The sequence below is a fragment of the Pezoporus occidentalis genome, unplaced genomic scaffold (assembly GCF_034315485.1).
Source record: "Pezoporus occidentalis ecotype Australia unplaced genomic scaffold, CSIRO_AGI_Poc_V1 ctg80, whole genome shotgun sequence".
NCBI lineage: Eukaryota > Metazoa > Chordata > Aves > Psittaciformes > Psittacidae > Pezoporus > Pezoporus occidentalis.
Window position 1 is genome coordinate 1,762,657 of NW_026916159.1, and position 25,779 is coordinate 1,788,435.

Sequence of the window (25,779 nt, forward strand, 5' to 3'; positions counted from 1 at the left end):
CTCACAGTTCCAGGACCATGCATAGATACACATCAACAGTATCCTTAAGAAATAACTATACCTCTTATGAGCCCTTTTAAATGAATTTGTTACTATTTATTATAGGGACTGTATTTATTAAGAGATTTAATCAAGAGTTTTGGACTTTCTAGTTAAAGCAAATAAAAATATGTTATTTCCTTTTCTTGTGCTGCTGTAACTCATTGTTTTTAGTGTTCCAGCAGCCAGCACAATTCAAAGGATGATCTGAGTTTTTTTATTTATGCTCATAATGAAGTTAAGATGAAATTTCATTTTCATTTCCCTAATTCCCAGATGAGCTATCGTGAGAAAATAAGTTCAGGGCAATACCATTTGGTCACGGCGTATCTGTGAAATCCAAAAGCTCGGATTTCAAATAAAAAAAAAAAATCAGTAACCACAAGTGATTTTTGTTTACTCTTCCCTGACACCTCACTGTCCTGCAGTGGGCAAGTGAGGGTTTTTAACATTCTGGTCTGGTCACCTGCAGCTCCCATCTTTGTTAACTGCTTTCAGGACTCCAAACCTCTATCAGGGAGAAATGTCTGCAGAGCTGTGTCCTTGCTGCCCAGCTGGTGAAAGCTCTGCTTGACTTTATCTTCTGCCTCCACCAAGTGCTTTTAAGAACACCATGAAGTGGGGTGACTAATGGGTGAAACACTCTTCTGGGAAGAGTTAGCACAAAATACAAGGAACCTGAAAAGAATGAACTCACTGTGTGGTTAGAGGGACGTGTATGCATGCATGAAATTCAAACCAAATGTCTTACCGAATTAAGACTGGTTTGCAAAGAGACGTCCTGTGTTAAGATTGTAAGTTGATCATGTTCTGCAAACAGAAAGTGATGAAAAATGATTGCTGGGGACCCCTCAGATTTGTAGTCACCTGGGAAGTTGGGCACGTGTGAAGCTTCTGACAAATAAGCAGCTGCATTGAAGTCAGTGCCAGCGATTAAGTCTCTTCCTGAATCGGAACCTAGTTGTGAATTATTGGCTTAGTTCTAATTCTTGCCACATGGGCCTGCTTTTAAATCTAAATTCATTCATTAATGTTTATAAGGCACACTGAGATCTTCCAACATGTATGGCACTATTGAAATGTTAAGTGTTGTTATAACTCATGCTTGCAAAAGCAGCTGAAGATGGATTTACTTTATGTGGCAGACAGTAATGGCTCACTTGGAACAGTTACACATTCTATTGGGTAAATAACAGGAGTATTATAAATTGTAGCAGTGATATGTTTGCATAATAGATGGTAACCACTCCAGAGGAGCCATAACAGTCAGCTTAATAATATGCATTTTGAAAATTATGTAAACAGATGTATATGTGAGGAAGCAAAATGGCTGTTAAGCGATAGAGAGCTGACAGTTCCTGGTAAATGCCACATGTTTTCAATGCTGTTTTTTAGTGGTTTTATGCAAACATGTCCATCCAGTGGATTAACATGATAGCAGAGCAAAAAATTAGTTGTATTACAGGGGCTGTCACTAACATATACACCAGTGCTATTAGATGCATTATAGATGTGCTATACAGTGGGCTGCTGAGTTTACAAGTCATGTGGCACTGCTAAAAGCTTTCAGGCATGTTTGTTCCCGGGACAACTCCCACCATCTTCTCATCCCACTTTTGGCTGTGTACCTTCACATAAGGTTCCTCCCACACTTTAAAAAATGTGACCACTTCATTTCTGCCAAGCACGTTGCCTGTCCTCCACCTGCACAGCATCTTGGGGAAAAATAGTCCTCACAGCTTTGTTCTCTGGCTCTGTAGCATTTACCTGACTGTTTCTGACTTATCTTGCCTTAATGTTTAATATTTTAGGTAGTAAAGTTCTGGTAAGGACTGCTGCTCTATGAAACAGTATGAAATTATATCTTCCATATGTCACAACCACTCCAATAATGGTTGTACTGACTAAATGTGAGGGGTAATAATGTGGTAGCATTAACTGGAAGAGTGCAACCAAATTCTTGACTAGGGCTATTCTCCTGGTGTTTGTGAAATAGTTTTACAACAAAGGCAAAAATGCCTTTTTGACCAAAGGAGTTTTTTTTTCATGGGAAAAGCATATTTTGATCACAGTCATTCATTTTGGACAGGAAAAAGGAGGGGGAGCATACAAAAAATGCATCTTAATTTCCAAAAGAAAAGAACAGTAAGGAGGAAAATCATGATACAACTTTTTTATTTTCCTAAATATCTTGTCAAAAAAAGGTCATCATATCTAGCTTCTTTATTCCATAGCTGTATGGATACACCTACCATTGCATAATTCATGTAAGAGCTTTTCCCATATATCTTTCACCATTTTAAGAAAAATACCTGGGCTGTATCACTCGCTTTGTGTGTACTGAAATAAATTTTTAAGTATTAAGAATAGTCTAAGGACACTTTAAAACTTCTTTTTAGGATTGAAACTTTTTTTAGTACCTTAAAATAACAAGTCTAAACCCAGGAAAATTTGTTAACAAGGAGCTCTGTTAATCCCTTTGCTGTGGTGGCTGTTTGACAGACCAGGAGAACTGTATTCTTACATTTTCAGCACAACCCATGCTGGGGGTGCATGGCAGAAAGCCCTGTCACATGTGGAGAAGTCCTCCATTCCTCCTTGCCCCATCTGGCACAAAGAATGTAAATCCTTCCTCCCCTTGGGTCATCTGGGGTGACGCATGAGAAAAGGAAGCCTGGTGGAGCTGAAGAAAGGAGAGATGAATGAGTAGTCCTTGGGCAAACTGAGATCAGTTTGTCAATTATGGCTAGCAGCAAAAATTTGAAACATTTTCTTTGGGGCTGGAGCTGGGGGGAGTGCTCCACTCACACAAAAGTCTTGTACAACCAGTTTATTCATTAGGCATCTTTCTTCACCAGAGGATGAATTTGGACTGCAGCATTAATACCCCTTTGCAACTTAGCCCCAGTGCATGCTCCTTGCTCCCTCCCATCTGCTATGCAGCTCTCGAGACTCTTCCTCTACCTCTGTAGCAGGAAGCCAAAGAACATAAAGGTCTGGGTATGAATCCTGTGTCAAAGGTGAGAGAGAGAGGGGCAGCTTTGGAGATGATATGGCTTTCCTAATAAGGATTGTTTAGATTTAGAATTAAACTTACTGTAAGGTTTTGATTGGTTTGGGGATTTTATCTTATCTTTTAATGTCTAGGAGCCAAGCAGATCTCTACTATTAGCTAGTTTAGATGCCTTTTTAAAATCAGATATAATACTTTGATACATATTTATCCATAATTTTATAAAGATTTTGCTCCCTTGAGGATTCTCTTCCCAACGTACAAGTAATATCTCAGTGTCAGAGAACATGGCAGATATAGAGGTTTGCAGTCATTTAGATGAAGCCTAAAGGTGGGAAGTTTGGATTTCATTCTTATCTCCGTGTGGGCAACTGGGTTAGCATGAGAACATGTTCAGAAGACTGATTTTCTTTTCCTGTAAATACAATGAAGGGATGAGTCTCTTCAACTACAGAAAAACCACACCCTGCCATAACAGGATGCCCACCCTGTCTCTGCTCAATCCGTTTGGTAACAGCCCCATGCTGTAAGCAATACAAATTAGTTTTAAATGCAGCAAGCTGAAGAGGTAAGGATGGGAGGTGGGGGTGTCTCTGACTTACAGTGCTGTCCATTCTAGCTATCAAGGAAAATGTCTAATGACCACACCTCATCTTACCCCAGCAATTTCTAAGGGCTCTCTGTCCATCAGTGTTTAGTCCAGCTGTGGGACTGGGATATTTTCAGTTTTGATATGAAATGTTCTTAGCTATTCCAAGGCACATGATTTTAACAAAAATGTGGTATTTCCAGTATATCCTTTTCTCGTTTATTTTGCAATATCAACTGTTATTAGAAAAAAAGACAAAGAAAAAAAAAGATGATACTTACAGGAAATATTAGGGGAAAAGGCAAAAGTACAAGAGTTTCCATCAGCAAGATGCTGGGAAAGTGAGAGATACACAGACCAGAAAGGAAAAAGAAACTATCATGCAAACCAAGCTGACATGGTTGGCATTATTCTTCCCAAAATCAAAATGTCATAGCAGTAGCTATGTATAGTGCGATATTTTAACTGGGCTGGTTTGTGGTAGACTCACAAGAGTTGCAGAGAGACAACCCCAGTGACAAAGAAATTTGAATCAAGATTTCCGTTTTTATTGTAAAGACGCATCATTAGAGCAATTGATTTCTTTTTCTTATTCAAGCAGTAAGAGAAGCTGGATGGGAGAAAAGAGCTAATCTATAAAGGAGGCCAAGTTCTTAAAATCTGGATTTTGGACAACATATATGGGAGTGTTAATTGGGTGACATTACAGTTTTTTCACTGCAAGTTCTTCAAGGTCCAGCCCAGTAACTCCAATGAAGATGTTCTGAAGAACAGTTTATCGTGGCCAGAAAGTACCTGTCTTAGTATCCAGCGAGGAGTGGGATTGACTCATGTGCATTATATCTAAACACTTCATCTACCCTATGCCTCTCTTGTCTCTTCCTAATATGCATTTTGTGACGAGGACTTGATTGTAGCCTATATTTTGTTTGTAGTATTTTTGGTTGGGAGTTTCGAAATGCTTAGCAAATCTGATACTTCACGCCACTGAAATGCAGAGTTAAGTGGGAATCATAACTATTTTTTATTAGCTTCAGAAATCTGGTCTTTTATTTTTCTATCTATCTGTTACTATTTTTTGATCAGATTTGGTTTTTTGAGGGGTGGAAAAGACAGACCAATTTTATTGGGTTTTTTCACCTGCAGAGCCTGATTTTAAAAAAACATCTTTCTGCATGGAATGCACTGAGGCTTTGACACTGTGGGTGGGGAACTCTTTCAAATCCTCATGTAGCAGGAGATAGATTTAGTACATAATCCATATTTTAGTATGTAACTTTTTTTTTTTCCAAGCTGAAACACTTTCTAACAATTTTGGTGGCAGCATCTGTCATCAAAAGAAATATATACATATATGTATATGCATGTGATTCTAGTGTGTGAGAGAGAGCATGGTGCTTTATGGCATTACTTCATGGAGAGCACATGCAGACATTTTACATGTCTGCATTGTAAAATGTGAAAGAACGTAAACTCACTATTGTGACTCTGAGGGAGAGCTGACAGCTGAATAACTACTTCCTTGCATGCCAAGATGTACAAGGGCAGCAGGGCTGGTGGACTGTGAGACTGGGTAGGACCCTGTGGTAATGCTGCTTAGTTCTTAAGACAACTCCTCCTCTCACTGCCTTTCCTTGTTTCTGTATTGAGTAAGACAGTTTCAGGTTTGTGTATTTTGATTTCTTCCTTTCAATTTTTAGAGGCATTTAAATAAGCCCCTTTTGAAGAAGCTCTTTGGCCTGTCGACAGGAATTGTTCCATAGAGGAAGGCAGCCAGCAAAATACCCTAGAAACAAATGAAGAAAATGAGAAAAACAGTCCCAATGGGAATGATTTACAGGCAATCTCAGTGAGATTAGCAAATGGAATAAAAGCCAAGTCTACAAAAGAAGGCAATGCAGAATGAGATACTGATCTCTCTGCAAGAGACACTGTCCCAGAATTTGGGATCAGCTCAACTGAGCAGCAACAAACAAACAAACAAAACCCAAGAAAGCTTACAATAGCTGGGAGCATAAAAACCTTACAACCACTCTGAAAGCCTTATTAATACAAAGCCAACAGGAGAAATGCAAAATTTCTGAGTAAGATACAATATACTACACAAGAAAATTGTTGCTTCCCCTCACAGTATCTAGCATGAATATACATTATATTACAAGATCTCCTTAGCACCAGCTAACCACATCTTGGTATTTTGCAAAGCACGTTACATGCTGGGCCTTGTTTCTGTTCAGCTGTTTCTATTTTTAAATGCCTATATTTGCTCTCCATCCCCATCCCTTCTTGAGAAACATGGCACCCAAATCCACAATCTCTGGTTAGTTCTTGGTGGTTTGGGATCTTCCAATGATTTTTTTTTTCCTTTTTTTTTCTTTAATTTTGGGTCAAAAAAACACTGAAACTAAGATTTTTAAGGATAATATATCATTTATAACAAAAAATTGGAAAGTTCCAGGAATTTGTGGTCTAAGTGTGAGAGTAACAAATTGTTTCAGCCTAGATTTTACTATTTCCTGTTTGGAAAAGATCATAGGGTTTTCCAGATTTAAGGCATGGTATCTGTTTTGTTTTCCCGATCTGTTGAAGGAACCTGACATTGGAGTAATGGAAAACTTGCTGTAGACCTCTTGGTGTAAACTGTGAACTAGAATGACTATATTAGAAAAGTGCAGTCAAGCCATCCAAAGCAATATTTGGTGTAGCACTCTGGTGGATATTTCTGAGCTAACTTAATCTGCTCCAGCTCCGGGAGCACTGCACTGCATTGTACAGCAAAGGTACAACAAATTCAGGCTTTAAAGATTTTGCTATGTTTCACATCAATTATATTTCAGATCAGATTTCTTTTCACATAAATAACGACTGCTCTTTTATTACTGCTGGAGCCCACTCTTGAATAGTTCTAGTGACTTGCCGAATCCCTGTTCATAATCATGTAGCTAAACTTCTTAATTCAATAAAAACAAAATCAAAACAGGTCCACAATTTACAATCAGCACATCCATTTTGAGTTTCAAGAACAGATTATTCAGTGCCACAAACTACTACTCAAGATGGAATAGCTCGGAGGCATTTCCCATACTACAAGCTGGGATCTTTTAATTAGACTCAAGGGATTGTTATTCCTTACCCTGCTTTCTTAGCTCAAGGACATGATGGAAAAAAGTTCATCCTGAGAAACTCATGTGGTGCCTTGCATTCATTGGAAGCTTTGAAAGCCTCACCTTCAAGGCCAAAACCTGCACTGCTGGAGTCAGTCATGACCTCTCAGTTGACATGTTGTCTGCGTGATAGAGCTAGCTCACAGAGAATCAAGACATAAGGCATAAAGGCACCCAAAATCCAGCTTGTTCTGCTTTGTGTAGAGAAGCTAAGAGCAGTCACCTGGGGAGGTAAGATGGAGAAGCCACTGCTCTTCCTAGCCTCATCCCTAACCCCATAACACTCTAAGAGAGCTTGAGGGAATAGTGTCATGAAAACTTGCTGCAGTACTGTCAGAATTCAGTGCTTGCTACAGAAAAAGGCCTTTGGTCTGTAGCCCTGCTCCAAGCCAGGAGTGCATTCTATGCACTCCAAAAGTGTTTATTTTTTTTTAAGGAAGAGAAAAAATATTTTATGTGGTGAGTAAGGGGGTGCAGAAAAGGGGCTAAAAAGAAACAAAAAAAGGCATAAAAGTTAACTAAACATAATTACATAATTTATGTGATATGTACCTAAATGATAGAATTTTAAGAAATCAAAACATGAATTTCTCTTATTTCAGACTGAATCTACAGTATCCAGTAGCTGGTATCACTAAATAATTGTGAATCCATGTTGGAAGTGATTCTGAGGTTGTTTGAAAGCAAAGAGAAAAATAAAAATCAATTAAATAGAATGGTTTGGAAAGACTTTTCCTGGAAGAGAAATATACCTTTTGGGGTAGTCACAATCCCGTGGGACAAGTTCTTGTTCTACTGCTTTGATAAATGACCTTTGCTGCTGCTTCAGAGTCAGAGGGAGAGCTGCTTTCCAGAGTGAATGGAGCTGGGTGAATCACATGTTCTATGGCAAGCTCCGGAGTGCCTAGCAAATGATGTCATCCAGACAGGATTAAACAAAGTTATGTCTCTGTAGCAGAGCCTTGTTTATGGAAAATGAGTTTGGGCGATTGGCTTAGCCTAAGCACATACTGTTCTTTTTCACCTAGGCACATACAGTTTTCTTCAATAAAGTAGTCCTGTCCCAGGCAGCAAACGTTCCTGGTTTTAGTTCATAGAGGTGGAGCCTGGGGGAAGGAGGCTGGCCTATATGATTTTCTGATTTCCCATAGCTTTGGCAAGTGCCTCAATATATACAGCAGTCTGTGCTGCTCTTTTTTTTTCTTTCCTAATGAAATGCTACACTTTTTGAGGTCCCTGTGTCTTTTCCAAATAAAGCCAAGAAACACATGAAGCATAGATCAGCTGCAGTTTGAAAATGGTGGTTTAAAATCACGTTGATATTTTAAAACATAAACATTCCTATTCATATGCACCTAAAATGCATAAACGTACCAGCTGTGAGGTTTTTCCTTTACATCAGGAAAAGGAAAAAGCTCCAGGAGATCAGGAAATTCAGAGCACAAGAATGGTTTATTTTTATACCCGTTTCCCTTGTCATTTCCTTTTCCCATTCCATTCCCTCTGAGAAGAACCAATTAACTTGAGGCGTTTTCCACATTCATTAGTACCTCCATTAAAAAAAAAAAAAAAAAGAACTGTTTCAGGATTGGTATTTCATGCCAACTAAATTGTGATAATGTTGCCTGCCAGAGTGCAGTGAACTGGGGAAGTGCTGAAGATGTAAAATCTGTGAATAAATAAACTTAAATTTTGCATCTGCACCAGTATCAGAATGGAAGAGACACCATTACAAAACATCAGGTTGATAAACAACATGTACTTGTGACCATAAGCAAAAAGGTGATTGTTGATGCTGTTGGAGCTTGTTGCTGGAAAAGAACCTGGTTTGCGCTTTTCAATAGAAGCACAAACTGCTGTGACATCAGCAAATGTAAGGAGTTACCAAAATGTCACCTGGGCTACATGCCACAATCAGTGCCTCGTTTGAATGCCATCTGGGGAGTCCTGGACCCAGAAGGCATCTGCTACTGCCACATGTTCCTATTCTCCCTCTCCCTTCTTCCCTTTCTCTTCCTGCCATTTAGAGATGCCACAATCACCCTGCTGTGAGCACAAGTAGCAGAGGCAGACGATGGGGAGAGGAGAGGATCATAGTACATGGAGGGGGTGAGAGTTGGACCCTTCACATGTGTGGTCTTCTCACCTGATTTGGCTGGATGGGGATATTGCTTTTGTCCCAGAATGCTCCTTAGATGTTTGCTTTGGTTTGGGCCTGATGCTTTGCTCCTTTGCTTCTTGGCTGCAGTAGGAATACACTAGGTCAGTAACAGTGTAGGAGAGGGTTACTTTTGCTGTGTATATACAGTTTCCTGCTGTTTATCACTGTATTTCTATGGATTATAGTAACATCCCATTTCTTCCACTATTACTATTAATTCTAGTGAAAAACAGTAACAGGTTATTTTCCACTTCTCATTTTTCATTTTTACTACTAAGGGGGCTGGAAGTGGCTTAATATGTCCAGCCAAAATTGTATATAACATTCAGAAATCTTCAGATGGCATAAGACCCAGGTAATGAGTTCTTACACCCATTCATCTTAATTTTTTGTGATGGAGATATGAAGTCCAGTGCAGCTTTTCATGTCTTTTGAAGATTTGTCAAATGATGTAGGGTGAACTTTAGACACCAAAAAATAGTGTACATTGGAGCAAATCCAACAGATTTTTGGTTTAGGATTAGAAAAGCCTATGCATAAGCACTATGTCATATCTCCTCATGCTACTCTGTATTCTTTCATTCTCGCCATACTGACCAAGTTGTCGTAGAGCTATCAGCTCTTGACAGACTGGCAGCAGCCCTAATCTGACCCAAAGGGTTCTACATTCTCTTGCAGTGACAGTTGCCCAGCACAGATGGGGCTGGCATTGGTTTTGCTGAAGTTCCCCCAACTTGCCCTATAATTCCTAGCTGAATCTGTTTTTTTCCTGTTATTAGGGTTTTTAAGTTGCTAAGCTCAGCCAGTATTTCAGACTTAGTGTTTGTGGCTAAAGTCAAGTACAATCAATTGCGAGACCAACTAGGGTCTAGTTGCTACTTGGATAAAGTGACTGAATCTTCAGTAACTCCATCTGAACTATTACAGTTGGAGAGAAAAAAAAAGAAGGAATATAAAAGCATTTGTGATGGAGCAGAACTGGCACCCCAGAAATAAATTCAGCAGCCTTTCATAATTCTTAAAGTGGCCTCCCTAAACCTCTAGTAAGGTTAGAGAGGCTTTTTAGCCAGATGCCTTTAGTTCTCAAGCTCCTGTTTTTTCAGGACTCCACTCAGAAAATTCAGTGTGCTGTTATGTGAAAGATTAAAGTTTTCCTGACCAAATTATCCAGAAGGATTAAAACTGCCTTCAATAACTGCTTCCAAAAAATTGTTCCTCTGGGATTAAAAAAAAAAAAAAGTACATCTTTAAGGGAAGGTCTTTGAGTACACCTGCAGAGGTTCAGAGATAGAAAAGCAGGATTTAATATGAAAAATATAATAGCTGTTTGAGTTCTTAGTGTGCTTAATATGATATCACAAACAGCACTGAATACAGCCTCTACTTCTCAGTCATGTTTGCTGAAGTAATTTAGTATCTGTTATCATGTTACCTAAAAGGTTTAGTTACACAAAGAAGACAATTCTGAGCCAAATATCTCAAGCATCTTTCAAGGTTTGTTAGTACAACACCTTAGAGTCGAAACCATTTCAGTGTCAGAGTGCTGCAAAATCTCACGTTCAAGAATATTATGCATAGGACAGTTCACCTGGGAAATTGTGTTTAGCTTTTTAAAATAACATTTTTCCGATTTTAATCAACCTAATTCTTCAACCTCCTGTACTTAAAAATACAGGAAACATGAATTAGACAATGGATAAAAGATCTCATCATAACTAAAACAAAATTTCCTCCCATGAAGTCAGAGCTCCGAACCATGCAGGAATATCAAAGTACTGCATATATTTTCTGTGCACTAAACTAAATATTTTAAAATTCCACAGAGGTTTTTGAAAATAAATACCTTCCTTAGAGCACTGTTCCCCCTAAAAATATTTTTAAGAAACACAATTATGGTTTTGGTTTTTATATTTTTTTAAAAGAAGAAAAGAGGTTCTGATGAAGTAGAAGCCAGAAAACACAAAAAATGCTGGAGTGTTCTTGGAGAAAAGTTAACAAACAAACAAAAACCCACTATGTGGAGGGATGTACTGAGCTATTGAGGGCAAGACTGTAATAGCAGTGAAGGGAATCACATACACCACGTCAGGAAACCAGATGTAAAATTAAGTCTATATAGCTATACAGAATAAAATATATAACCTGAGCATACACATGCATTCAGTTGGCTTTACTTGTCCCTGCACACATCTATGGATTTTAATGGTTTATTTAGGATTTGGAAGGTTTTTACATCTTCATGGTTCTGCTACTTTCTTGGGAGTATAAACTCTCACCTCGACAGTACTGTGCATGAAAGATGTATGTTTGCAAAAAGAAATGTCAAACATCCTCAAGCCAAGTTTAGAGCTCTGCATTTCAGTGTTGTACAAGGATATTGTTGTACAAGACTCACCCTGCTCTAGTCATTAGTCATATCTATGCCTGTGCTATAAGGAAGATGGGGTGTTAGAGCCGTAGCACCTTACATGAAGATGTCAAAAGATTTGTGAATGTTTTCTAAATGTTCTGATGGTGTAGGTGCCTTTACAGTGAAAAACTCATCAATAAGTGTTACCTAAACCAATATTTGATTAGTGCAGGAATAGCTGCAGCTAAATTTTGTGAGCCTTTTGTCTCACAAATTATGACTTCGGGTTTGATCCAGCTCCTACTGAAGTCAACAAGTCTTTCCATTCACATTCAATAGAAGACAGACCTACAAAGTCCGTAGTCTTCAGACAAAATTCCTTTGGCTTCAGCTGGAGAAAAAGCAGCTCAAAGAGGCTGTAAATATTTTAGGATGGAGTTATATACTTGTGCTGATGCAGCAGACAGTTTCTTTTTATTTGGACATACAGAGTATTTAAGCCAACTTCTGGATTTTAATTGGTTAGAGCAGTTTGAAAATTCACAGAATACTGCATTACAAGTGGCAGATGTATTCCTCACTCCTGCAGGTCAATGTGAAACAGTGGAGAAGTAAAACAGCTTGAGAGATCTTGCCATGTGCTGTGTTGATGGACATTCACTGACTGGCTGCATGTTTGTGGGGGTTAACATTGACTTTGTATGCGAACATTTGGCACATCCATGGGTGAGCAGAACTCTAATGTAGCATTTCTTGGAGTTATTGCATGATTGGACTTGTGTGGCATGAATGGTTGATTCAGAGAGGCTTCACCTTGTCCCTGTGCCTGAGAGGATCCTTTAGAGAGCCATTTTCTATGTCTGTTCAAGTTTCCTGCAGAGCTTAAATTTGTGGAGTGAGGCTGTTACTGCAACTGGTGGGAGAACCTCACAGATCTTCACACCCAGAAAACTGCTACAAGCTTCAAGTTCTCCAGCACAAGGACGTGTTAGCAGCAGGCCAAAATCAAAGGTGTGAACAGATCTCTGAAACCTTCAAAGGGTCCATATGGGATTTGAGCAAATATACACTGAACTACCCACATCTGGAAATAAACTCACTCCATGGGGGAATAGAAGTATGTGCAGAGGGGGGATGGCAGGAAATTCAGTTTCCCCATTACAAGAGCTGGCATCTGTTGTGCATTGGCTGATGTTAATGAAGCAGACTATGTTTTCATCATTGCCTGGTAACTCTGGCCCTTCCAGTGTATCTGTGCATGCTAAGTCTGTGTGTGTAAAAAGGACATTTTTCTCTACCTTTTTTCACCTTCTCCTCCCTTAAGTGGACAAATCTGGCAGGTGGTGACTACCTTTACTCCTGCTTCTGTGTGAACTGTCTTGAGAACAATCACTGTATGTGAAAGATTTGCCCTGCAGATTTTTATAGCTCTACTAAAAATATTCTACATACACACTTAAAAAGATGTCTTATCAGCATAAAATAACGTGGAAGCCCTTTTAGAGTAAATTACTGTAGGAAAAACATATCCTTCCTCTCCTCACACGACATCAACACATACCACTATTACGTATGTGTTCCTGTCTCGAGTCCAACCACGTGTACTCTACATATTGAGATGTCTGTACATTAGAGAGTTACTTACTTTGAGCAGCTTCAAAAATTACAAGCAAATTTTTAAGCACATTCTGTGCTTTGTCCTTATGGCCCAGTTCCAGTTATCCATCAAGTCTGTTTTAAAATAGGACGCATTTTTGGTACTGCAAAGTCAACAGTGCTGGAAAGTTGGCAGGTACTCTTGTTTAAACAACATTCCCAAGTAGTCTCCTGGCAGGTGTTTCCAGAGTACTTTGAGCACAATTCTTTGGTTGGGATATCTGCCAAAGTACATAGCAACAGGGGAAAAAATTGTTTTCCTTTTGCCACAGTTGGGACAGTGCAGTGCTTTAGATGCTGCACTGTGCATCCATTTCAGGAGCTTATTTTGGCACAGGGTCAGAGCCTATACAATGGTATACACAGCATCTTCCTGCCTGTTTTTAATGCAAGTGAGATCCAGAATACCAACTGGTAAGTTATCTTCCTGGCAATAGGCCAGCCTTCTGCCATGCTCCTCTCACTGATTTCAGCTGTATAGAAACCCTTCATCTCGGAACTACTTACCATAAACTGTCATGCTGCAAGGGTTTCTGCAAGTTTAGAGCAAATTTTCATTTCAAAGCTGGCCAAAAGGACAAAATGGGAACAGTGGGTGAGGCAGGAGAAGGATCAGAGAAGGCTTGTCTGTCTGGCACTGATTTCTGTTGCAGCTGAACCTAACTTTGCTTTATTGAAACCTGTCCTTTAGATTTGAAAAACACACAACTGGTTTTATAATCCTTCTGGCAGCCTGTCCACTTCTCAGTATGTGTTCCAGACCTAAAATTACCCTCTGTATTAACCATGCAGAAACAGTCTCTTAGGTATACATACTCTTGGATACATACAAATGCTCTCTGACCTGAAATAGAAACAGGTATGTGGTACAGTAAACAGTCATCAAAGGTTAAAGGAAACATTAACTGAGAGATATGCTGCTTTGAAATTTAGATTTTAATATTATGCTGAAATAGTTCATAATACTATGAAATAGATCATAATACTATGCTGACGCTGTTCAAAGACATGGTCACAGCATGTTTGGTTCTTACACAAGTACTTAGTAGTCTCATACCAGAGCTGCAGCTGCAGGTGACCTGCACTCATGCAGCCTTGGCACAGGTTATAAGGAGTGCCCTATGGTACAAAACTGGTTTCCAAAATAAGGGCTTTCATCTCAAATCCAATTCTAGTTCTTGGTTATAAAGAAAAAGACCCAGGTCAAGCCAAAGCACTTGCATTTTCCTGAGTGTGTAGCCAGGCTAAAGCAAAAGTTTCAGATGTGACCTACTCCAGTGTGACCTACTTCAGAACCTTTCACCATTGAAGCAACTGTGTAAACATCCATACTGCCAGTTACTTCACTTTGAGCTGTTACTGTGCATGTGACACACTCCATACTGCCTCATTACGCAATCCATTTCCTCACCCCTTTGCTCATCTGTCCCACCAGCTATATAGTGACTGCCAACACCTTCAGCTCTCTCATTTGTAACTTCTGCAAGTTGGCATAGGTGCAGAGACATGTAGTACCCTGTAAGCTGCAAATGACAATATTGTATGGTAAATACTGCAGGAAGGCAAGCACTATGAGTGGTAACTATTTTCTGTTTCATTTTGTAAAAAATCTCAATTTCTCTAGTGAAATTTTTTGGCACAGTATTTTCAGATTGGTGGAGCAGGCTGCCATTGGATCCAGCTGGCCTAGCTACAAAATGTGTGGACTGGCAAGGACCACCCTTTGTCCTCTGTAACTGCCAAACTTCCTGTTCCACTGAGCCTGTCCTGTTTCCCACCCAGAATTCACCTTGGCCTGGGCTCTTCCCTAGGGGCTAGGCCTCTCTAGAGAGTTGTGACTCCACCTGTCTTCAAATCTAACTTCAAAGCTTTCCTTCCCTGAATATTTATAGGGAACTATTTTCATTACTTTTCTTTGCCTTTTATGGGTAAGTAGAAAGGGGAGTTTGGTTTTATTATTGTATCTTATGTAAGTCAGAGATCCAAGGCATATGCACATGGACAGGCATGCTGGGGGACTAGGCACTGTGTGAACACAACACAAACACAAGACAGCCCAGCATCAGACACCTCCTTGTCCAAGTTTAAGGAGTGGATAAGCATGAGTGCACAACTAAATACTGCAGGGTGTCATGGCAGGTCTGTGCAGCCCTGCTCTTATTACACTATGCCATTATAAGCATTGAAGCAAATTAAAGTTTTAGCAAGCTTCAGAAGAAAAATTACTTTAATTTAGAAGAAAAAAATTACTACCCAAAACAAAGCAGAAGTCAACACTTGAGGGGAGCCCAGCCCAGATAAGATACTTAAATACTATTATTCTGGGGAAGAGTATACAGTATATTCTTCCTAATAACTAATAAATTGTTCAATATTACTGTGTTTAATAACTGTTTTAAAGAATGGAACAAAGAAACATGAAGCAAAGAAAATGTGTAATGGATCCAGGGGAATCATATATTTAATTCCTAGTTTTGGTGTTTGACTTACAAAGCCAGTTCTCAGTGGTCGACATAAATACTTGAGTCTTATTGAAGCATTATAGTCGCATTAACTAAGCATCCTTTTCTCTTGCTTTGTAGGCATTTAAGATTCTCAGAGGATGACATTCACCCTGATGCTGGCTCTGTCCCTAGGGAAGAAAGTAACCCAAGAAAATAAATAGAAATGCTTTAAGCCTGGATGAAGCAAAAATTTCTCTAGAAATGTTTGTAGTATTTGCCAGTCTACGTTGTTTGGATTCAAAATAGAGTGAAGTATACTAGTACTAGTACTGCTTGTAAAAAAAGCTATATTCTGAGTTGTTATGAGAATCCTAAGCATTTCCAGGTGTTGTACATGGTTTACTATAGTAAGGATGGAAATTTTCCCAGCCTCCTTTTCCTTTTTATTTTGATTTTTTCTACAGTGATGAAGGACACTACAGTGACAAGTCTAGAGAGTAGTCATTTGTCTTGCCACAGATCATATATACTTCTGATGTTTGGGCTTTTCTACTCTGACCTATGATTATATTTATTGTTTGACTTCATTTCTTATACCTGCCTACTCCAGGTAACAGAGACCATCACCATTTTCCATTAAAACAAACAAACAAACAAACAAAAACTTACTCCAAGTTGCATAAACTGGCCATGGACATCAATATGAACACAATCATTTTCACTGATGATAATGCTTTCTTCTCATTACCAAAGCAGGCCAGATGAAGGCAGTGGCCTAAAGCCCTCAGAATTACTGCATTAATCCTATATGGATTCTTCAACCAGAAGGTAGACTTGCTGCATCTGACCAGTGGTCAGGCTGGTAGACATTCCTGTTCAAGGCAATACGGAATTTTTGGTTTCCTAATAATTTGGACTAGTCCTATATTTTCAAACAACCTGCCTTCCACTTCTGGGGTTTCCTGAGAACTATTATTTTTGAAGAAGCTTACTTTAGCTAGTAAGTGCTCCTGTTGGGAAGGGTGCATTGTTGGTGTGGTTTTTCTTAAGGAAAATCTTCAAACATTCTTTAAATCTCTTTAAATCTTTAAAATCTCACAGGTGTGCATCAGTCAGACAGGGCCTTGGAGAAGGATCTTTGGAAACTGTAACAGACATTTTGGAAGAAGGCATTTCAGAAGTTTTCCAAACCTTAGGGAACTCTGACTGCCATTCTTACAAATATTTTTTGAAAGAGGAATATTTTACTTCCCTCGCAGTTCTGGATGTAACTTAACTTCAGTGCTAGCATAGCTTTCTGTAGAGTGGGCAAAGGTTTTGCAGCCAAAATGGAATTTCTTTGAGTATGGTTACTATGTGCTTCCTCCAGAGAACCTGACAAGGAAAACAGGAAAGAATGTGCTGAACAATCAGTGTGGAAACTAAGAATTACATTTTCCTGCCAAGCATGCTAATTCCTGTCATTCTTATTGAACAGTCACATCTGAAATTTGTAGGTGTTTATCAGTAGGACTGCCAAGTTACAAAAAATAATTCAGTATTAAATTGAATGTTCAGACTGCAAAGAAATTACCATGTATTTTCCTCTGCTGACTGCAAGGTGCATAATAATAATTCAGTGGACATTTTCCTGTGGAAAATAGAAATCACTAAAAGCTTTAGAACAAAATGTTGTCTAAGTGTAGCTTGAATGGTGACCAGGTTGCCAAGGTGGAGCCAGCTTCAGACCCCTGTTTATTTGGAACTGTTTAGGCACAGTTTCTAAATCAGCTTAGCAGCACACCTTCATGGAACAGATCCTCTGTCTAGTATCTCTCATCAGCATGTGCTGCCATGGCATTCAGCTCCCAGAGACCCAGCTATTCAGTTCTGACACATCCCATTTCCTTTACTCATCTCGCTAACTACGTCCAGAGCTCTAATCTTCAGATTTTGTGACCAATTAAGACAACATCAGCTTGCTGAATAGTCTGTTCCATTGTAAGGATCACAGACTTGGAAATCTCAGCCTACACAGGAGAGAAATATGGAATAACAAAATTTGAAACCAGGAAGGACAAGAAAGAAGTAATGCGTTAATACTGCCTATTGGAAGGCAACTCACTTTCTAGCAAGACATGAGGACAAGGCTAGGAAGGCAAAAGAAAATCTGGATTCTTTGGAAGAGTACTGTGGTAAAGACTCTCAGAAAAGAATCCTCAGTGAAGACACTAGGGAGTATGTAGAGAAGTGTTAATTTTCAGCTTCTAATTGGCTGAACAAAAACAGTGAATATATTTCCAATATATTCTTCTCCTTTACAGAGTTCATTTTGTTTTGTTTTTTCCCCAGGAATATTGTAGCAAATAAATTCACGAATAGCTTTCTTAGAAACTATGAATTTTAAGCACATCCTAGGACTCATTTGCAGAAAATAAATTTTTGACCTATGAAACCTGATTTTTAGACAAGATAATCTCAAGCAATCGTGTTTCAGCAGTTTAAATGATTCTAGCTAAGCTCAAAATGGTTGCCATGCAACCGAGTCATTGCAACAGACAATCACCATGCTTTTAAATGAATGTTGATCAGAGCCAAAACAGTTACCAGCTGTTGTTCTGTCACAAAATGGGAGAAATACTTTGTAGTCAATGTATCCAAACTGGACAAACTCACAGTCTTTGAATTTTAAGTAGTGAATATCCTTACCCAACTGTCAGCAAATGACATAATCACTAAATTTTGAAAAGCATCGGAAGAAAAACTGAAGGTGCTCCGAGGTTATTTTTTTTCTCCAGAATTTTTATTTCATTGAAGTATGTGATTTGTTGCAAATTATTTAGCAGTTCCATTAATGAGTGAAGAAAAGGTAAGTCAACAGCTCCAAATTATGAAAATGGAAAACGGAAGTAGCATTGAATGTCTTAGGCTACAAGTGTAAGGAAGAGATTTGTGCACACAGATCAGGCTTCAGCTGATGCAGCAAACCATGTAAGGTGGAATTCATACCATATCACTTCAGTCATCTGGGCTGTAGACATTTCATTTAGTAGCATCCTCAGTTCGTTCTATAGCCAGTGGTAAATAGGTACCTCCTGCAAAAACTCATCCGCTTCAGATGGGTTGAATATTCCTCTACACTATTACAGAGGAAGCCTCAGGAACCAGCTCAATAGCTCAGACACCTATCTTTCGGTAGATAGGTGGTCCGAATTCTATTTAAAATAAGGCTTAGCTTCCAGTCAGAGCCAAAATTGTGGGTCAAAGTTTATCATGTGCAGTAAACACATTTACATTATGCAAACATTATGCAAGGGTTTCCAGCTGGTGAGGGCCAAACACATTCGTGACACAGTTGTCCAGTCCCTGGAGTGGTTCTTGCTCTGTGAAGCACAACACCGCTGGTGCTGGCAGCACTGGGAAAGAGCAGCTCAGAGAACAAAGGGCTTGTAGCTGAGCCATGCACAAATGAGAAAAGGAAGCCATTTATCATCTCTAGGCCATAATGGAGAGCCACTTCCTATTAATTAGAGAAACGCAGAAATTGAATAAAGAAAACAAGAAACTTATGTAATATGATCTCAGAGCTGGCTGATCTACTAATGTAAAACACAGGGTGGAAAAAAAAAAGGCTGATAATGTGGAACAGTAGGGCATGACTGCTGATCTCATAGAAAAAACATGCGGAAAATACTATTCAAAACACTGGCAAAATGTCTTCATGTGAAAGGCAGATTTCTTCTCTTCCAGTGGGCAGAATGTTCCAAAGGAACCTGCATGTGTCTGCCTGTGTGCTCTTTCCATTGGCAGCCACCCCAGATGGCTTGGATATTGCAGGGCCAAGTAGGCAGTGCTTGGTGCACATAATGAGTGTCCTAGATTATGAACCTGTTAGATTGCATTTGAGATATTTTTTCCCACTTGAGCTAGGAGCATTTTCTGTGGTTTTGGAGGTCTGGAGAGCAAAAGAAAGTTCCTTATCAGATAGTCACTCACCTCTAGTTCTCTAGACCTGAATGGCAACAGAAGCAGAATTAACAGCAGGATATGACCACCCTATGGTCTGGAGCAAATAACCCAGGAAAACTCACTACTACTTCAATTTAGTAACCCCATACACTTTTAATTATCTTTGTAGTAGTTATGACTGAGATAGTATGTTGCAGTAACATAGGAGATGTCCAGTATTTTGCATGGAAGGTGTTATTCAAATTTTTTGGTAGCTAAAATAATTTCTCCATGTGCTTATGTATTCTAGCTCCCACTATTACTTACTCAAGCACTACACTCTCTTGCTATCATTGTCAGGAAAAGGAGTTTGACAGGAGTTGATCAGAGGCTTGAGAAACAGAACTACTGGCCTCTGTTTCTCATGCTGTTTTTCCTGCCCTCACAAAATTTATAATAAGCCTGGGCATTGAATGAAACCCCACACACGCTAAGAAATGAGCAGCTAATAGAAAGAGACCCCAGATGTCCCTTTGGAGGTGAACATGATTGCTTAACAGGTATCTCTCCATCATTTGACTAGAGGTAGATGTGCCACACCAGCACTATCATTTGACCACAGTATCTGAAATCTCCTTCCTTCCTAGCAAACCTATGCTTCCTATATTTGTATTTTTGGAAACACCAGAAAAAGGGCAAAACTGAAGTTTTAACCCTTGCCCAATACAAAAAAAAAAGCTGTGGGGTCCTTTTACTCTGAGTACTAGGTGCTTGTTTGAGCATTGGTGTATTTTTTTGTCTTTAGTTGCCAGCTTCTCTGACACATGGTGTTGTGACACACAGGCACCTCCTAATCCCTTGACAAGCTCAATGGCAAAATGAATTATTTTATTGCTCATAACTATGGCATGTACCATCTTGCCTTGGTAGTGTTATCATCTGACTTAAACTAGTATGCTTCATGTAAAAGCAATCAGGAGTGCCCAGGTTTAGGCAACAATATTTTTATTAGGTCAGGCACTGACCTAATGAGCTGACTCAGATGCAGTTTATATTGGCTTTCGGTTCTTTTTAAAGAGCTATGCAGATGCCATGGCAACTGACCCAGTCTAAGAGAGGCAGGCTGGGCATTACTGAGGCTTTGAGCTTTTTAGTGCAGTTCACTAGAGAAAAACCTGACCTTAATCTATGTGGCCCTCAATCAGGCTTTTAAAGTATTTTATTTCATTAAGAAAACGTTTTTTTTTAATAATTTCAGTCCTTAGGAAAAACAGCCTTGGCATTTGAAAAGGCTCTAAAGATTGTTAATATTTGAGTAGTCCCTATCACTTCAGCAAACCAGGCATAAGAATGGCATAAGGAAGATAGAATCATAGAATCATAGAAGAGTTAGGGTTGGAAAGGACCTCAAGATCATCAAGTTCCAACCACCCTGCCATGGGCAGGGACATCTGACACTAAACCATATCAACCAAGGCTCTGTCCAACCTGGCCTTGAACACTGCCAGGGATGGAGCATTCACAACTTCCCTGGGCAACCCATTCCAGTGCCTCACCACCCTCACAGGAAAGAATTTTCTCCTTATATCCAATCTAAACATCCCCTGTTTAAGTTTTAACCCATTACCCCTTGTCCTATCACTGCAGTCTCTAATGAAGAGTCCCTCTCCAGCATCCCTATAGGCCCCCTTCAGATACTGGAGGGCTGCTATGAGGTCTCCATGAAGCCTTCTCTTCTCCAGGCTGAACAGCCCCAACTTTCTCAGCCTATCTTCACACGGGAGGTGCTCCAGTCCCCTGATCATCCTCGTGGCCCTTCTCTGGACTTGTTCCAACAGTTCCATGTCCTTTTCATGTTGAGGACACCGGAACTGCACATAATACTCCAGGTGAGGTCTCACAAGAGCAGAGTAGAGGGGCAGGATCACCTCCTTCAACCTGCTGGTCACGCTCCTTTTGATGCAGCCCAGGATACGGTTGGCTTTCTGGGATGCAAGCGCACACTGCCGGCTCATGTTCATTTTCTCATCGACCAACACCCCCAAGTCTTTCTCCGCAGGGCTGCTCTGAATCTCTTCTCTGTTCAACCTGTAGCTGTGCCTGGGATTGTTCTGACCCAGGTGTAGGACCTTGCACTCGGCATGGTTAAACTTCATGAGGTTGGCATCAGCCCACCTCACAAGCATGTCGAGGTCCCTCTGGATGGCATTCCTTCCCTCCAGCGTATCAACCAAACCACACAGCTTGGTGTCATCGGCAAACTTGCTAAGGGCGCACTTAATCCCACTGTCCATGTCAGCGACGAAGATGTTGAACAAGACCAGTCCCAACACTGATCCCTGAGGGACACCACTCGTTACTGGTCTCCAGCTGGACATTGAGCCAATGACCACAACCTTTTGTGTACGGCCATCCAGCCAGTTCTTTATCCACCAAGTTGTCCATCCATCAAACTGACGCCTCTTCAATTTAGAGACAAGGATGTCATGTGGGACAGTGGAACAGTGTTGAATATGGAGTGTATCAGGAGTTTGTCTTTTTCTGTTATTCATATAGGAAACATACAGTGCATAATAGAGCTTCATTCTGTGTCCTTTCATTTACCAAGAATAGATCTAAGAGCTGCAGTAGCCCACAGCAGAGATCAGCAAGAAAGGCAGGAAACCCAAAGATTACACACAGGCATGTTTGCATGCTATGTGGTCTAGAGCTAGGAGCAATGTCATAAAAGAGAGATCTATAAAAGGCAGCACCTCCATGCTTCTGTTTAAATCTAAATTGAGCTGGAAACCATTGCCTCATGAAGAAATGAGACACCATCAGTAAAACCTTCTCTCTTAGAGGTGCAACATGTCCTGGATTCTGATGTATTTTTACTGGGCAGGTTTTAATCTCTATTTCTGGGGAAAGAAAATTACATCCTAATGCAAACCTTTAAGATAGGTTGTTGCTTCATGACACAGAGCACTGAGCAAAATGCCATATTGCCTAGATAAGGAGGGGTTTGTAATGTAAATTGTGCCCTACATTTTCTCCTAAGAAAACTATCTTCTCTCTATCATTTTTAAAACAGATGAAAATATGTCATGTACCTTAATATAGGGTTGAAATCTTAATCCCAGTTTTATGAGGTCCATTAAAATGATACGTATTGTGCAACGTGGAAATTAATCCCCGGTGACCACTAGGCAAGCACGGTACCTCTAGTTACCAAGTACTAACCAAGTACGCATGTGGTCTGTATGTTTTCCAGTGTGTGCTGTGTATTCTGTGTTGCAGTGTATTCTGTGTTACAATGTAATGAGATAAAGGCAAGTGGATTGTGCAAAATTATCAGTTCAAGTGATAGTATTTCCTAACCCACACCACCAAGAAAGGATTGCAGCTACTCTGGCTCATTCTGATGAATAGCTTTCAAAGAAAAATGAACCACAAAAAAACCCCAGCAGAAATCAAAATGTAGTTATAAGCAACTGGTAATCTTCCTGTCTTAATTACAGTACTGCAATTGTCCTTACTTCAGAGAGAGAAATCCTGTGAGAATTTTACCCACTGGGTTGTTCAGGGGTGTCGTGGATTAAACCCAGTCAGGCAATTCGTTCACTCACTTCCCCCCACTTCTTTCCCTTCCCCTGCTCCCGGAGGGACGGAAAGGAGAGTCAAAAAGAATGCAACTCCCATGGGTTGAGATAAGAACAGTTTAGTAACTAAGGTATAACACAAATCACTACTGCTACCACCAATAATAATAATGATAAGGGAAATAACAAGGGAAGAGAATACAACACCTCACCACCAGCCAACCGATAACTCACCCCCCAGGCCCAACCAAGCACCGACCCATACCTCCTCCAACCCTGCAGTCTGCAGCCCTTCCGGCTAACTCCCAGTTACCTCCTGGGCATGATGTGCTGTGGTATGGAATACCCCTTAGGCTAGCTTGGGTCAGGTGTCCTGTCTCTGCTTCCTCCCGGCTTCCCCTCCTCCCTGGCAGAGCATGAGGCTCACAAAGTCCTTGGCCAAACCAAAACGTCGCTATCAGCTCTGTTCCCAAGCCGAAAGTCAAAACACTGCACTGCACCAGCTACCAAGAAGGAGAAACATGACTGCTACTGCTGAACCCAGGACATTATCCACCCCTTATTCCATACCATTCACGTCATGCTCAGATCCCACATTTTCAATATACCATCACTCTTATCTAAGTGCATGGACCAGTAGCTATGAAGCTGCTGCATCCATCTGGTCCATGATGCCAGGCTCCATCTCTTGTAACAGTCTTCCAGAGCAGGAGAGACTGTGTGCAGTATTCACACTTGTGAATAATCTGGGCAATAGTGTCCATTGCTAAGTCCACCCCTCGATCACGAGTCCATCTCTATGTTGCATCTCTGCTCTGATGGCCTGAAGTGCCATGGGCCCGCCAGGCTCAAAATAATTCACTGTCCCCTTCAGCAGTTTCTGCAGCTTGCTGCTGGGGACTCCACACAGCTGCCTTCCATCTCTGATGCTTCCAAAGCACTGGAGGGGCCCAGTGGACTAGACACTTGCCCATACTGTCCCACACACCCTGCCACTCATGACTGTCCAGCCTTGGGGAAAATCTCTTGGTCACCCTATATTGTCGTCTAAACCCAGACAAGACCCAAACCTGACTCTGCTTAACTTTTGAGATCAGACAAAATGGTTGTGGGTAGAACACAGCCTGTGTGTGTGCCAACATGCTGATCCCCATCACAATCAGCAGGCAGGTCCCAAGGACACCCAAAGGCCATTCAAAACCTTCAGAACTCTCAGTTGATGCTGCTGTGCTTGTCACTGGGGCTGGTGTAGCTGCTGTGCTTGCCGGCTCTCCCACCACCGGCTTCTCTTTTCCTGAGTTCAGATCTCCCTCCTCTGCCTTGCTGGGAAATGCTGCGTGGTCTTCTGCATCCTCCTGGGGCTCGGCGGGCGGCTGCCGGGGGATGCTCTCGGCCGTCTCAGGGCTGGGCTCGGCCGCGGGGCTCGGCTCCTCCGCGGGGCTGGGCTCCTCCGCGGGGCTCGGCTCCTCCGCCGCCTTCTCCCGCTGCTCGGCAGCCGCCTCCTTCCTCTCCTCGACCGCCCCGACCTCCTCCACCGGCAGCCGTCCCCTCGCGGCCTCCGGCCCCGCTCCCGCCGCCGCTTGGTCCCCGGGGCCGCTCTCCCGGGCCGGTTCGGCTGCCGCCGGCTCCCGGGGCCGCTCCCCCTCGGCTCCCCGCGGCCTCACGAAGACGCAGGCGAGGACGAGGGCCAGGACGGTGAAGAGCAGCCGGACGGCCAGGTACAAGTCCACGGCCACGTCCGTCCCGCCCTGCTGCTGGGGCCCACCCGTATTACAAGCTATTGCCATAAAGCACAGTGAGACAAGAACCTTAGCCCAAGCCCCACACTTGATAAACACTAACACAGCAAATACCGGCTCTAAGTAATGTACTGCATTCTGAAACTGTGAGATCAACAAGAACAACTCTGAGAGCCAATAAATCAGCATTGTGATGAGTGACTATTAACCCAGTCAGATCTGTCGTTATCTCAACCCTTCGTGCCCCACGTTGGGCGCCAAAAGAACTGTCGTGGTTTAAACCCAGTCAGGTAATTCGTTCACTCACTTCCCCCCACTTCTTTCCCTCCCCGTACTCCCAGAGGGATGGAAAGGAGAGTCAAAAAGAATGCAACTCCCACGGGTTGAGATAAGAACAGTTTAGTAACTAAGGTATAACACAAATCACTACTGCTACCACCAATAATAATAATGATAAGGGAAATAACAAGGGAAGAGAATACAACACCTCACCACCAGCCAACCGATAACTCACCCCCCAGGCCCAACCAAGCACCGACCCATACCTCCTCCAACCCTGCAGTCTCGCAGCCCTTCCGGCTAACTCCCAGTTACCTCCTGGGCATGACGTGCTGTGGTATGGAATACCTCTTTGGCTAGCTTGGGTCAGGTGTCCTGTCTCTGCTTCCTCCCGGCTTCCCCTCCTCCCTGGCAGAGCATGAGACTCACAAAGTCCTTGGCCAAACCAAAACGTCGCTATCAGCTCTGTTCCCAAGCCGAAAGTCAAAACACTGCACTGCACCAGCTACCAAGAAGGAGAAAAATGACTGCTACTGCTGAACCCAGGACAAGGGGAAAATATGAAACTAAAAATATTGTCCATTTCCCTTCTGTGTGGTTTCTTTCTTTATACTAAAGGCTATCAGGTTCATGTCCTTTTAATTTCATTTTCTGAGAAGATGTTAGCTGCGATACGGATGTGACAAAAAGAAATTAAGGGTTTCTGAAATCTTACAGAATATTTAGGAAAAGATTTAAGAGAGCATGCTATAGAAACCAGTGATTTGTCATTTTCAAGAAAATATGTTTAGACAGTACTTGAAACTAATTTGATGGAGTGGGGTGTATTACTTCATC

General features: G+C 41.2%; 1 protein-coding gene across 1 annotated transcript in view; it reads right to left on the reverse strand.

The window, feature by feature from the left end:
- The window catches only part of LOC134155902 (aggrecan core protein-like), a 667,433-nt gene extending 642,579 nt beyond the window's left edge, over positions 1 to 24,854 (reverse strand). The window contains exon 1 of the mRNA XM_062603545.1: positions 23,884 to 24,854. Coding sequence (XP_062459529.1) covers positions 23,884 to 24,852 — 969 coding nt within the window. The 5' untranslated portion in view covers positions 24,853 to 24,854. The remainder of the gene's footprint in view (positions 1 to 23,883) is intronic.
- Between the last annotated feature and the right edge of the window lie 925 nt (positions 24,855 to 25,779).